We start from the raw sequence: 14,233 nt of genomic DNA, 5'->3' as shown, positions 1-14,233 counted from the left end.
TTTTAACACTTCTAAGATCTTAGCTTAGTTTTATCTTTTTTTTGTATAGTATAGTTTAAGTTTTAACTCTTCTTAGTATAATGACATTAACACACACACACAGGGACACACACACACACACACAAACACACACTACTTGTAGATAAGATATAGATAGGTTAATAACATGAAGATAGTTCTTTATAGTTCATATTTTCTAGATAGATTTTGATTAATTTTAGTCTTTAGATAAGTTTTAACTTTTTTATTTTGTATTTAATTTTTGTTTTAATAAGTTTGTACAGATGTTCTTGAAGCCTTCCAGGTATTTAGTTTCTTCAGCACTTCTTTTTAAGAACTTTCCTTAAAGAAGAAATGGTAAGTATTCACACTTTTCTAACTTTTTTCTTTTTTCTTCTGCAGTTTCCCCAAAATAAAAACTTTAAAAAATCCACAAAAAAAACCACCCAAAAAACAAACAAAAAAAACATTCCATCTTAGTATGTAGATAGTACATGAGTATGTAAACTTTGACACACATTTTTAATAATATTATATGGGTTCACATCTTGATATATTATCAAGATGTGAACTATGAACTTAAAGCAATTTAGACCACACATACATAAATTATTAAGTTAGGTTTGAAGTAATGAAACTATTTAAAAAGAATAATAATAACAATTAATAAGACTGTCTATTGAAACCAAGTTGTCATAGAGGTAAAGAGCTTTAGGAGGGTCGACTGACAATGTTCCACTCCAACATGTTCTTCCCACAGTTCACATGTCAGTATAATGACAGACAATACAGCATCTTAAGATTTTTCTTGTTCGATAAATTTTCCATGAAATTCATTTTTAAATTAATGTCAATATATTAACTGATGAGTTAGTTAAAGGAGCAGTGTGTAGGATTCAGGGGGTTTTATTGGCAGAAATGGAATATAATACTCCTCATTATGTTTTCATTCGTGAATAATCAGCTGAAACTAAGAATCATTATTTTCTTTAGCTTTGAGTCCTTCATATCTACATAGTGGGTCCTCTTCCACAGAGGCCACCATGTTGCACTGCCATGTTCCTACAGTAGCCCAGAACAGACAAACAAACACTGGCTCTGAAGGTCACTGTAGGTTCATCACAGTGAGAGAAAAGATGAATAAATGATGTTACATTAGAGAATAACACAGTTTTAAAGTCTTGACTTTTCAGTTTGAACAGAAGGAAACATCTGTTTGGGTGGAGCATTGTCAGAGGGTTTGGGTTAGGGTGGGTTAGACCCTCCTAAAGACCTATTATATTATAAAGTGTTCAGCATTACTAAACCTCAGAGAGTGATCTGTGTCGTACTAACAGACTGTAAACTATCAGTAGCTGTGATGGACGTCCTGCTGCCTCCTCACTATCAGGAATGATAAAATTACTGACAACTGACAGACTGACTCGTAGTCATACCCAAAGTGTTTGTAATAACTAATTTAATTTGACTAAATCCTTTTGATCAGGAAAAGTAACATCAGGTTTGTCTTTGAGGGTCTTTCATAACTTTTCTCTAAATTGTTTTTTAGACTCTTATTTTGTAGACGGCCTACATTGTTATATGAACAAAAGGAAGCAGGTATTTGGATGGAACAGTGTCACAGGGTCACGGTCAGGGAGGGACAGACCCTCTTAATGACCTTTTTTTCTTTCATACAGAGGTCAAAAGAGACAAAGTGAAACTGAAAAGTATATTGACATCCAGTGTCCACAGTATTTATATGTGTTGTGTTGTGAAATATTTTTTGTGGTTCTTCAGCAGCCATATGTCTAATCTAGTTTATAGTAGTTTCCCAGGCATGTTTGGTGTTGTATAAGCATAAATACACATGTGTAGCTAATGTAGATGTGGTAACAACTGTTCTGTACTTGGTTTTATCAGTGGGCTAACCCACACCATCTCCTATCTGGATGGGTTTTTTTTTTTTACCATTTTTGTCTTTATTGCGATAAGGACAGTGGGAGTGAGAGAAACAGTAAAGTGAATGACATGCAGCAAAGGGCCTGAATCAGATTTGAACCCAGGCCGCCGTGGTAAGGACTTAGCCTAATGGTATGCACTTTGCCAGGTGAGTCACAGTGGTGCCCCTGATCCATGTTTTTAATCTCCTCTTCCTCTTTTGCTCTGTCTGGCCTGTTGCTTGCCCTTTCTTTCTTCCTCCATTTCACGAAGCAACCAAGCCGAGTGGTTGCCAGCCAGAAGTGGTTCACCTGGGCTGTGGGCTGGGCCACCCTTTAAAAGCTGCCTGCTCACTCTGTCTCTCTTTCATCAGCAACATCCCCTGTTTGTTTCATTTGTTTGGTTAATTTTAGCACTCAACACTTTCCCTCATCCATGCATTCCCATACACTACTGATTGTACTGATTGAGCATGTCCTGTTTAGGTTAAGTTATGTAACTAGGTTACTTTAATAAATTAATTTTGTTATTTGCTTTTCCAGCATATGTGTTCTCCCTCCTTCTCTGTCCGAACCTTGAGCCAGTTCGTGAGAAAATGGGGGCTCGTCCAGGATCAAGGAATCCGTACAGTGAGGTTAAATCCAGCCTTAGCGTGATAAAATGGAGGTTTGTCCATTCATGAAGGCCTGTTATTTGTTTGAACATGGTTGACCTCATGGTTTTTGGTAAGTGACTTTGTTTAACTGTTGTCTTTATTGGGTTTGACATATGTGTTATGGGGAGAATTACACGTGGTAGTTTGTTATTGTTGGAGGAAGGATTAGAGAGAGCTGTTTGTTTGTGGTGCTCAGTTTTGGTAATGGTCATGTCAGTGGTTGGCCTTCAGTGTAGCAGGTGCTTTCCAGTCCCACTGGTCTGTGATTAAAGACCCTCTCGCTGGTAGCAGCCTGAAGACTAGGGTTGAGTTAGTTAGCTTGTTCTACTCTTAGTTAGCGGGGGTTTTGACTCAATTGTGTTGTGGCTACTTGGGTTTGTTCAACTGGATCATTGTGCTGCTAGGTTCCGTAAGATTAAAACTAACAATGGATGATTTACACTGCCTTGTTGTTTTGCTTGACTGAAGTATGGCCTCTTTTGGGGAGGACTTGGTGCAGTCTTTGAGGAACTGTGTGTCCAAGAGACTGGCTTTTGAAAATTGCTGAGCACTGTAAAATTGAAATTCCTGACAAACTGAAAGAAACAATTAGGGACTGACACACATTTCTGGATGAAGGTGTATTTGATAAGTGAGGAAGTAGTACGTTTTAGATGTTGTTGCATGTCCACAACTTGGTAGCTTAGCCTGGTGGCTGTGGTAAGCGCAGTGTTACAGCTCATGTTGTGAGCTTTGTTGTAGCTTCGGTTAGTGAGCCTTTGATTTTGAGGAACCTTTTGGTATGCTACTTTGGGTTAGTGCTGCGTTAATTCCAGTTTTGTGTATATTTGGTAGCTGGAGTTTGGTGAGGGCATGGCACTGAATTTGCTTTGTCTAGCTGCAGGCCACGTGTTGGACACTTCAGTATTCATTTTGAGCAACATTTTGATACCTACTTTGAGTCAGTGGTTGAGCTTCACTTCATAGTGACTATAGGCCTCACTTTGCTGTGCTCTTCACTTCCTAGAGAGGTAGATAATGTCATGGCAGATGCCCTAGCTTGCATTTGAGTTTACAAGCTACCTATGTTTAACATAGTGTAACAGTGAATGCTGTTATTAACCTGTGTTTACAACTGCTGCTCAGCATGTAGTGTTTGTCTGACAGCAGGAACAGAAAAACATCTAAGTGGTAGCAGTTGTATTAGAGACTGTGGTGATATTTCAGTATTTCAACAGCTTGCTTTAGTGCCAGAAGAACAGTAGGCTTAGGTATAGTGACTTCTTCTTATAGTGACTGCTTCCTTCTTTCATGTCCTCCGTTTCCTCGGCTGCTCCCGCCTCATTGACGAGTGGTCCTCACCAGCTAGCAAGTCCATGAAACTCCAGGATGGCACGAAATCAAAGTTAGTTGCTTTGGTTGTGTTGAGTTTTTCCTTTGGGGTTAAGTTTCATATCAGGTATGTGTTGCTGGGTGATGCAGTATACAGCTGTGAGGATGATTGTAGCTGGGTAACTGCATCATTTAGGCTCTTCAGCTGGTCTGGTGTCAGATTTTTCATTGTGAGCAGTATTGTTTGTTTATATAAGCCATTGTTGCTACCAGCTGGTCTGACAGCTAGAAACTGGTGGGTGCACCTGGTTGGTTGACCAGCCCAGCTTCATAGTGTAGCCAGGTTGGTTAGAAAATGTCATTATCCACCAGGAAAGTAAAATTTGTTTAACCCACCCAATCTTATTTTAACTGTCATAATCCATTCTATAGCCTCCCAGCTGAGCCATAACTGGCAACATTTCTTGGGCGTGTGTCAGGGGCCACCAGGAGAAGCCGAACATGCCACACACATACTATGACCAGGCAGCGAAAAGTACGTCCTTCAGCGACAGAAAAAGAGTGTAAGCAGTGCTTTTTTATTAGTAATCATGTTTCTGTACTAAGTAACAACTGAAATTTATAGACACGCACAACACAATGACAAAAACAATTTTACATTATTTCACAATTGGACCAAGGAGTCATTTTGTTTACTGTGAAGAGCCGAGCAGGTTGTGTTCAGAGGGTTTTTGTACTTTCTTCCCTGAACAAACTGCTGCAGCCAAAAAAAAAAAAAAAAAAAAAGCAATGACAAGGAACCAAGACAGTGAAGTTGTTGACTGGATAATTAAACACTGAGCAGAGCCTCACGAGGACGACGTGTAAAGCAGGTTCTCTGGAGGGTCATCACTACCAGCGACCCCTTCCACTTTCCCTGGGGATTAGACCCCATCGTGATGTCATCATATGTGAAAAGGGGGTGAGGCTGTGTGAAGCATAGGAAAGCCCCGGGGGTTTAGACACTGATGGTGATGGTGCAGATCTGGATGTGATGTGGACTCTGATGAGCTGGACTGGTACTGGATATGAAGACTGGAAGTGAATGGCGTGGAGATGGCCCCAGCAATAAGCAATGAATTGACAGCTGACAGCAGAAGAGAGGAGAACTGATTTTAAAGCTCGACAGTGACAACGTGAGTGGCTAGCTGAGATTGTGGTGTAATGTGATTGGTTCCTGAAAACAGCTGAAGTCAGCTGGTTGCAAGAAATGAGGTGAGAGCGAGAGAGAACTGTGAAGGAACTTACACTACTGCTACTTTCAGTCCTTCTCCTCTTCGACCAACATTAGTTCCCACAAAAAGCAGACTTGACGCACATGCCTTTGAAAAAGGATTGTGTTTTATTTACAGTGACTGTCATCAGTATTACAATACAAATGATTTGTAGACTCCACAGACAGAGAATTCATTCAGAGCTTAAGGAGGACACCTGGAGGCTGTGTGTGTGTGTGTGTGTGTGTGTGTGTGTGTGTGTGTGTGTGACAGTAGAGTGTGTGGCAGCTTTGGCAGAGTGAAAGTCCTTAGATGTATCTGTAGCCTCCTCCTCTTCTCTTCTCCTCCTCTTCATTGTCCTGTTCAGTGACTCTCTCCTTTCTTTCCCACAACCTGCAAGGGAACAAAATAAAATGATCACCCCGTGACAACACACTCACAAACGAACCTGAACATAAACAAACCCCGGCTGCTGTAACTGCTCCGTACCCTTTTGAAGTCGTTCATGTTGGTGGCCTGTACTGGGGTGCCTATGAATGTAAGATAGTTGATTTTTGTCGTCTCTTCGTCTCCTTGGTTCGACTTGACAAACAACTGGTAAAAAAAAACAAGAAAACCCAAATACCATCAGTAAACAGACTAAACCAGTTAAACCTGTGAGTTTTCAAACACTGAATGGTTCTGCTGGCACCATGTTAGTATAGACAGAGCAGTTTTCTGTTGGTTCATCATTCACAGTCATCAGTACCTCCATACAAAGCACAAACTACTTCACTGATAGGTCTGAAAAATAAGAGAGATGCAGGGGGTGTGTGAGTGGTGCCACATCCTTCCTGCATCAGCTCTGAATGGAAACATGAATAATTTTACAGTCACATACAGTAAATACAAACTCATAAAAAGTAGATGTTTCATAATTCTGACATGCCACTTCATATTTTTGAAGAGGTGATAAAGAACAGCTTTAAACTCAGCAGGTGCGCGTTTCTTTGCACATGCTGAAATGATGAGTACTGCCTGGTCCTCACCGTAACACTCTGTACGTTCTGAAACTTGACGTAGCGCAGAGGAATCAAACCGTCGTCTTTGTAGTCTTCCTCTGACAGCTCCAGAGCCTGAGTGGCTTCACTCCTCTCTGCGTCGTCAAAACCCATCGACCGAGGGAGATTGATGAACACCTTCATCACCTTAGGGGCTTGGGCTGATGCAGAGAAAGATGAGCAGAGGGAAAAATGAGACAAGGAAGAAAGGAGTGGGAGAGAAAGGTGGTAGAGGGAGGGAACGGAAGAAGGATTGAGAAAAGGACAGGTTACTTATCAAAGTGAAGATGATCTGACAGATTTAGATTAATAACACACAGAATAAAACTCACCAAAGTCTGACGTCAGCAGCTTCATAGAGAAGAGCTTCACAGGCTGGTTGAAGGCGATAGTTATCAGCAACTGGACCAGATAGAAAAAAAAGTTAACATGCTAAACAAACTACCTTCCCACTAACAACATTCAATTTCTTGGTTAGATGATGTTTTTTTCATTTATGCTTTATGTGGCGTTTTACCTTTTCCACCAAGGGAACTAAGCAACCTGTAATCCAGAGCTTCTCATAACTGTAATCATCTGTAGGGCCTTGTTTCTAGCTTCTACCTTGTGTTTCCACTGTTTCACTGACAGAAACCTTTTTTACCATTAAAAACATGACAGAGACCTGTTGCTCAGTTTTCTCCGGAATTAAAAAAATGAGGAAGTGAAGTTTTTGGTCACGCTACTGTAAATACCAATGCTACCTGAGTGTTATAAGGAAATGTCATTGAACCATTGACATACTCCCCAACACTGAGCAAACAATCTATAGTTTACACATCGCAGCAAAACAAACTTCGGCCCTTCTTAATCAGAATATCACTGGTATATTATATGTTGTATTAATCTTGATAAATAAAATCCCACACACAACAAACTGAGTTTTTTCATTAGCCTGCTTCAGCCGTGTCATGTGAAGCTGGGCTGTGATGACGTGTGTTTCCATTACAGCCTCACAGCAGGGTAGCTGCACCACAGCTGCAGTTAGCCGCATCACTTTTTAAATCTCTGTGTTCGGCTCTCACTGCTTCTTTTTCCAGCTGAATCTCAGTTGTTTGGAGTTTAGTTTCACTCCTGTTTTTATGTTTCTGCTTTCAGATATCAGCCTCATTTGACCGTTTGCTCTACCGGAGCTGTGTTAAGCTGCTGCTGATGCAAACTCAAACATTTCCTCTCCACTGTCCAACCAGTGAAGTGATGTGCTTTTACTGTGAAGAAGTTAAAGGAAATGCAATGTGATTATTGTGATAAGTTAATGGAGCTTCATTAGCAGTGCTATGTGTTATCATGTGTATTCTGTGCTATTTGATCAGTTTTACATTTTGCAGAGAGGAATAATACAAACAGCCACAGTGAGCTGAGAAGGACTGCAGGTGACAGGCTCATGCTGTGGTACGGGACTAGCACCCAGTCAACCCATCATCAAGGTAAACAACTATCTTGCTGTGCGATGTGGTGGAATAACACTGGCAGCACTTTATCAGCACAGCTCCACTGCTGAAGGCCGTTCACGGCCCAGCTAAGCATATCCACCCTGACACATCTGCGAGGACTGATTTAGTCTGATCTGGTTTTTAGCAGGAGTTGTTAGTTATTATTAAGTACTGAGACTTCAAATGAAACATGCTTGTACCTGTTCGTCACAGTCAGACTCCAGGTAGGAGGAGTCTTTGATTAAGCAGTTATCAAAGCCACAGTCGTCGCTCTCGTTGAGGCACTCGCAGCCGGCTTTGTTGACAAAAGGCATGAGGTCCATCTGAAAACAAATCAAACACAACAAACTCAACTTCTGGGTCTTTTCTGTGGGACTGTGCAATTAATTGAAATATAATGGAAATCACAATATGGCCAAGTGCAGTATTCAAATCACAGGAGCTGCTACCTTTTTTGTATAAAGGTGAAATGTGTCACAACATTGTTGTGCATTGCTTGCACCACAAGCATTGCTACAGAGATGCCCTGGCCTACAAATCAAGTTCTCCATAAGATGTGAGGGAAAATACTTGTTTGGAACAAGCCCCAACAAAAATCACATCATCATCATCATTTTAAATTTTTTTCAGTGAAAATGAAAAACAAAAATGATCCTGTCTTTTTTATGTTACATATCATTTCATACTCTCAACAGGGCTGAGCAGGATCAGCTGTGACCAAAATGCCTACATTGAGAGTAATGTATTAAACCTGGAGGGTAGTGGGGACTGTGTAATAACGATAAGAGGCCAGTAAATCCTGCGCACACGCGACCAAACCAACCCTTCAACAGAATGATGAGGTGTCAGGAATCGTTCACTCACGTATCCCTTTGGAATGTCGGAGTCCTCGCTGTTTCCCGGGTCATTCTCTGTGTGCTGTTTGATCTTCTCCTCCAGACCTGCAGCGTCCGCCCCCTGATACTGATCCACCCGAACCCTGTTCCTGAAGAACAGGAACGTCGGTGTGGCTGAGATGTTGTTGGCTGCTGCTGTCGCCTGAGAAAAAGAGAAATGGTTTTGTAAAATTAGCTTGGTATCCATACAAATTTTCTTTATAACAGTGAGAGCTTAGAGCTGGTTCTCCTTATTGTTTCTAACTGTCTGGTGACTTGTGTTCATTTTGAACCTCTGTCTCAGCATGAAAACTTTCTGCTGTCCGTTGCTGCACGACAGGAAGATGGTGTTTTTGTTCTACAATTTCTGCAAAGCCAACTTTACAGCCCCAGTCACCGTTTCATTAGTCAACCACCTGTTTCAATTTCACTCACTCACTGTAAAATGATGACTGCTTCCTGCCAGAAATCTTAGTAAAACAGTTCCATGAAAAGACTAAAGCCAACAATGAATGTATCCCACCAACAATTATTGTTTGGGTATCCAAAGCCTGATACATCCTCTTCCTCTCTGCCACAGAGCACCACTGTTGTCCAGAATGTATTAAGAACACATCAGTGAGCTGCACTGTTGCACTGGGTGACATGTTCACACAGTGTGGTTCAGTTTAACTGAATCCCACCTACACCATCCCGACCCTGGAAACACTCATAAATACAAACGTGTATTCATGTGCAGCTGAAAACAGTTCCCTACAAATGCAGTGTATCCCTGCTAAAAAACTACAGTACCCAACTGTGATAGGAAACTATGAGCCAATAGGCTTTGAGCTACTGAAACACTAACAAAGCATTGGCTTTGGTCTTTTTATGCAATTTGTTTACAAAAAGAAATATATAGCGCAACACTAGCCCTGTCCTTTAAGAAACTCTACCTCCTCCAAACTACATCAATGTGCTGATGAGCAAGTCTTGCCAGCCATCTTGGCAACACCCCCACCCCGGCAGTGACTGGTGAAATGAGCTAACAAGACCAGGCTCCTACCAGCCATAACTGCACTTCCAATGGTCGCCAGGAAATAAAGCCTGCATGTATAGATTCACCCGTTAAATATTATAAATCTTATAAATTACTTACTCTCTCTCATAACTACACTGACTTTTTGGGGTGGGATGTTCCACCAATCACCTTAGCCAAAATGTAATAAGATGATTGGTGCAAATTTGGACAAAAAGTTTCAATGAGTGATTTCACTTTCACTCAAGTGAAGTTTGTAAGTTAAGTTGCTTCATAATTAATTTGAGAGAAAGAGAAAAGAGAAATACTGCTTCAAAACTGGATCAGAAAATAGGGATATCCTTGGTTTGAATGGGTCAACAAAAGTTATCCAGGCTAACTTTAGCACTGGTCTGACACAGCTTGAATAATTAGCGCTGACTTTTACGTGCAGTTTTCTGCTTTGTATCTGTACTCACGTTCACAAAAGCACTTCTTTCACAGAGTCTTTATTTAACCTCATCAGTGATGTCATTTGTTCACATATTTTATTCACAATGTCCCCATACCTTTTTTCCAAATACAAATCTTTTCTAAACATGCACAGACTTGAGTTTCTCATGAAGATTCATTTAACAAGTTTTAAAAGGTTGATTTACAACTACAAACTTGAGGTTTCCCACTGCACTGAAGCTTTACTGATATCCTTCATTTGTAAGATGCTTTGGATAAAAGCGCCTGACAAATGCATAAATGTAAATGTGTGTAAATGTTTGTGAACATCACTTTACAGTCTCAAGTCTTTTTGGCCCTAACTTGAACCCGTACAATTAAGACTTACCTGACACACATGAACATCTACTTCAAGGAAGACGACTTGTGGGTACTTGTTACTCAAACTGTTGAAAGCTGGAGCTATTGTGACACAGGGCCGACACCTGAGGAGATGGAAGACAGTGCGTTAGTGATCTAGTCTCTGAAGTAGCGCTTAAAGAGAGTTAATCATTACTATTTAAGGGGGGAAAAATCCAATATCAATTGAATTGTTTCAGCTATTTATCAAGCAAAACCTTAGTGAGCTCCAGCTCCAGCAGGAGTTTCTGCTGATCACTGCTGTACATATTAGTAAACTGAATCATTCTGGTGTGACTTGATGTTTATCAGGTACAAGATAAGTAACAAAACTAAAAATCTGAACATGTAAATACTGTCATTCGACTGTTTCATACCTGACAGTTTCCAAAACTGTTATTCACTCTCATGAATTGCTTATAGCCAGACTGACAGTGGATTTTTAAGGCACAGTTTAAAATATGAAATAACAACTCATGGTGATTTTTACATCAACACAGAACATAAGCATATATTTACAATAAAGACGCCTTAAATCTGTTCTTTAATAAGTGGATAGGGTACACTGAGTGGGACATTTTGCAGCTGAAGAATAGACCGGACAGCGCTCTCTGGCGGACAGACTATGTAATGCAGCTACTGTCTCTAACTATAAGATACCTATGGCATTTCTGAGATTCATTTCTTGTCATTTACCAGCTGACATTTTTTTCAGATATAATAAATCTGCTAAGCCAAGCTAATACCGATTATTTAGATGTAACAATGTTGATTTAATTATACTAAAGTTCAAACTTACATTATAACTTAGTATCGATGTTTCACGCTTCAGAAAGAAATGTTACTAAATCTTGACATTTTACAGGCCGTGAACAGAATACTTCTGCTGCCATTAACAGGTCGACAGACAAAAAGATCAGTGTTTCGTTAACAAATACATAGATGTATTGATGTACGACGAATATCAAAGTGTAAAGACACGTTGTTACTTGTAACCATTTTATTCAACGTTGGCTCAATACTGGTGGTAACGCTGCTGCTTTTCCAGGTGATGACCACAGACTGGAGTGGATAGCCCACTCTCCATTTAATTGACCCACTCATCAGTAAATCTTAGGACACCTTAACGGCCAAGTTACTGTAATACTGCTATGTCATTGTAAGCAACACAGCTAGTCAGCTAACGATAGCATGCTAACTTAGCTTTCCTGTTGATGAAAGCCACCCCAGTCAGATAACGTAGCTCTCCGGCTCATGTCAGCTCTCCAGAACACTTTAACACTGAGCTCTGAATGTTTCCCAGCCCTGTGTTAAAAGGAGACTGACAAGCTAAGCCCGGGTGACAGCGCGGCCTCGAAGCCGGCTTGGTAAGCTTACCCAGCCATTGTGAACTTCACCACGGCGAGCCTGGAGCCGGCGGCCGCTAGCTCCGGCTGGAAGTCCGGGTCACTCCCGATCACTTTAACACCGACCATGGTACCGTTTGCGGCTGCGGTGCGAGCAGGTTACCTGGGCGACGTTCAGGACAAGAAAGTGGGTAACCTGATAAGTAAAACGCGTTGTGTTTTTAGCTTTCTGTCAGTATATTAGCTTCCTAGCTATCCGGTGTCTGAGCCACACTACAGGTACAGTGAGCCGCTTTGGGATGTGGACTCCTGATTGGCCAACAGACAACAGGAAAGGTGGAGCTTTGCTCTTCTTCTGCGATCTTTGGCAGTAAAGATGCACTCCACAGCTCCCTACAGGATAGAGGAAAAAACGTAAAACATTTCTTAAAAAAAAGACTGACCCCCCCACATATCTTTAATACTGCTCCGCTCTCAGTGCTGTATTTGCTGACTGAACTGTCTGACTGCTACATTAGCATCATTAGCATCACCAGCATGCCCATGTAAAATAACAGTCCATCTTTCCAACTCAGAGGAAGAAAATCAAACATAGAAAGGGGGAAGGTAATCTCATTAATGGAGTCCGGTTGATCTTTGGGTTTCCCATCACAGAGTTTCATCTTTTTCTTCTTTCGTTCAGACGGTTTATATTGCTGCCATCTGCAGTACAAAACAGAATTTCTATCAACTATTTCTGTTGATGGTGTGCAGTTTTTCAATAATATTTTGAAGATATTCTGGGAATTAGTTGTGCGGTGTGGCCTTCCATAAGGGTGGGGGCCTTGATGAAGACGGATCAAAAAAAGAGTGGTAAAAATTGAAGCAGCAGAATACTGCTTGGCTGAGCAGTACAGAAGTGCCCTTTAATATTCATGAATGAACTTTTTTGTTAGACTGTTCCAAAAAAACAAAACAAAATACAGAATTATCTGTCAATTGCATGACATTGTGTAACATGTATGGCATTTTTTTTTGTACATGTGTTTCTGTCACTTTTGTCCTTGTTGAAGTGTTACAAAAATGAAGACAATGAAAACATTACATTATATTTGATCATTTGGCACTTGTAAGTCACTTTTATCCAAAGCGACTTACAAGTGAGGGACAACACTACAGCATATTTTTTTTAATGTACCTGCATGTTTACCTAAAATAAACAAATAACACTTATTCCAGTTTTCATTACTGCTGACGTGGAGGAGTCACAACTTTCAAGTTCCGGGGCGTCCACCTTTCAGAGGACCTGACCTGAACAGGAAACAGCACAGCGGTGGTTAAAAAAGCCCAGCAGAAACTTTACTGTCTGAGTTCACTGAACAAAGTAAACATCACCAGGAACAGGCTCCAGGAAGCGAAAGTTATCCTCACATCTCCAACACACTCTGGCCACCACCTGTTCACGCTCCTGCCCTCTGGGAGGTGCTACAGGAGCATCTGCTTCTGCACCACCAGACTCAGGAACAGTTTTTACCCAAGAGAAATTTATCACATAACCCAGGCAATTTACAACTGCAAAATAGCAACGATATTGTGAACTCAATAATCTATAACAGATGGTTACTACCATACCCTTTGTCACCCTCTGCTGACTATAAATTTTACATTGTTCTGCACCAGTATTACTGCGCTCATCATAGTGCACAGAACATACACTGCTCAGCTCAGTCTACCACGGCTGCACTGCCACTTCAAATAGTTGTACCATTGTGTGCTGTTTGTGATACTTATATGTGTATTTGTAACTGTATGTTGTACAGTTATATACTAATATACATGATTCCTTGTTTGTCCTTTTATTTCAACTCGTTTTATTCACTTGTGCTGAAGTTTTTATTTGTTTCTATGTGGCTTTGGCTGAGAGCGCACACTTAATTTCATTGTACCTACAGCTTGTACAATGGCAGCAAAGGAACTGAATTGAACTGAACTGAACTGAAGAAACTGGAGACAAATTCCTGTGTCTAGCCCAGCAATGAAACCAGTGCATCTGGTGCCTAACAGGGACCATCAGTAGCCCACTGAGAATAAAAAAATAAAATAAATAACTACAACCTGTGACTCACCCACCACAACCAGAAAAAAACACTCAGTCAAGCTATAACTCCCAATTCAGGCCACAGGTCATTCATTACACAGACTAAAGCTAAGTTATTAATGTTGATGTGAGAAAAGCAGCTTTTCTGCACTGGCTTCTAATGAATGAAATTTGATTTAATACTTCCTTGTGTCTATGTTCCACCTTGTCTTGTCATTAAAGTTCCCATGCCGAGCACCAGTTTCTTTGCAGATGGTAATAATTCTGTACGGGAGACACATGCAGGTAAAGTGGAACTGTCCCTGGAAACGATCACCTGGTTTCATCAAGAATTCAGTGACATACCTGTACCTGCGCACCATGTGACCAGATCACCTCCGTGTCCACTTCCGCGGCGCTGCCTCACTGAATGCCACGCGTTGTTTTGGAGCGGCC

At 40.9% G+C, this 14,233-nt stretch overlaps 1 protein-coding gene across 1 annotated transcript; it reads right to left on the bottom strand.

The window, feature by feature from the left end:
* Nucleotides 1-5,244: 5,244 nt before the first annotated feature.
* On the bottom strand, nt 5,245-14,232 carry txnl1 (thioredoxin-like 1). The gene is made up of 9 exons (XM_071465568.1): nt 14,144-14,232; nt 11,753-12,114; nt 10,365-10,461; nt 8,516-8,689; nt 7,852-7,974; nt 6,512-6,581; nt 6,168-6,340; nt 5,629-5,733; nt 5,245-5,532 (listed from the first exon to the last, which is right to left on the bottom strand). Exons 2-9 carry the CDS (start codon nt 11,848-11,850, stop codon nt 5,503-5,505), a joined length of 870 nt encoding a protein of 289 aa, XP_071321669.1. The 5' UTR covers nt 11,851-12,114; nt 14,144-14,232; the 3' UTR covers nt 5,245-5,502.
* Between the last annotated feature and the right edge of the window lies 1 nt (nt 14,233).

This window comes from Trachinotus anak, unplaced genomic scaffold, assembly GCF_046630095.1.
Source record: "Trachinotus anak isolate AG129_WGS33_773 ecotype Australia unplaced genomic scaffold, CSIRO_AGI_Tana_v1 ptg000028l, whole genome shotgun sequence".
Taxonomy (NCBI): Eukaryota; Metazoa; Chordata; class Actinopteri; order Carangiformes; family Carangidae; genus Trachinotus; species Trachinotus anak.
This window is presented reverse-complemented; position numbering and strand designations above follow the sequence as displayed.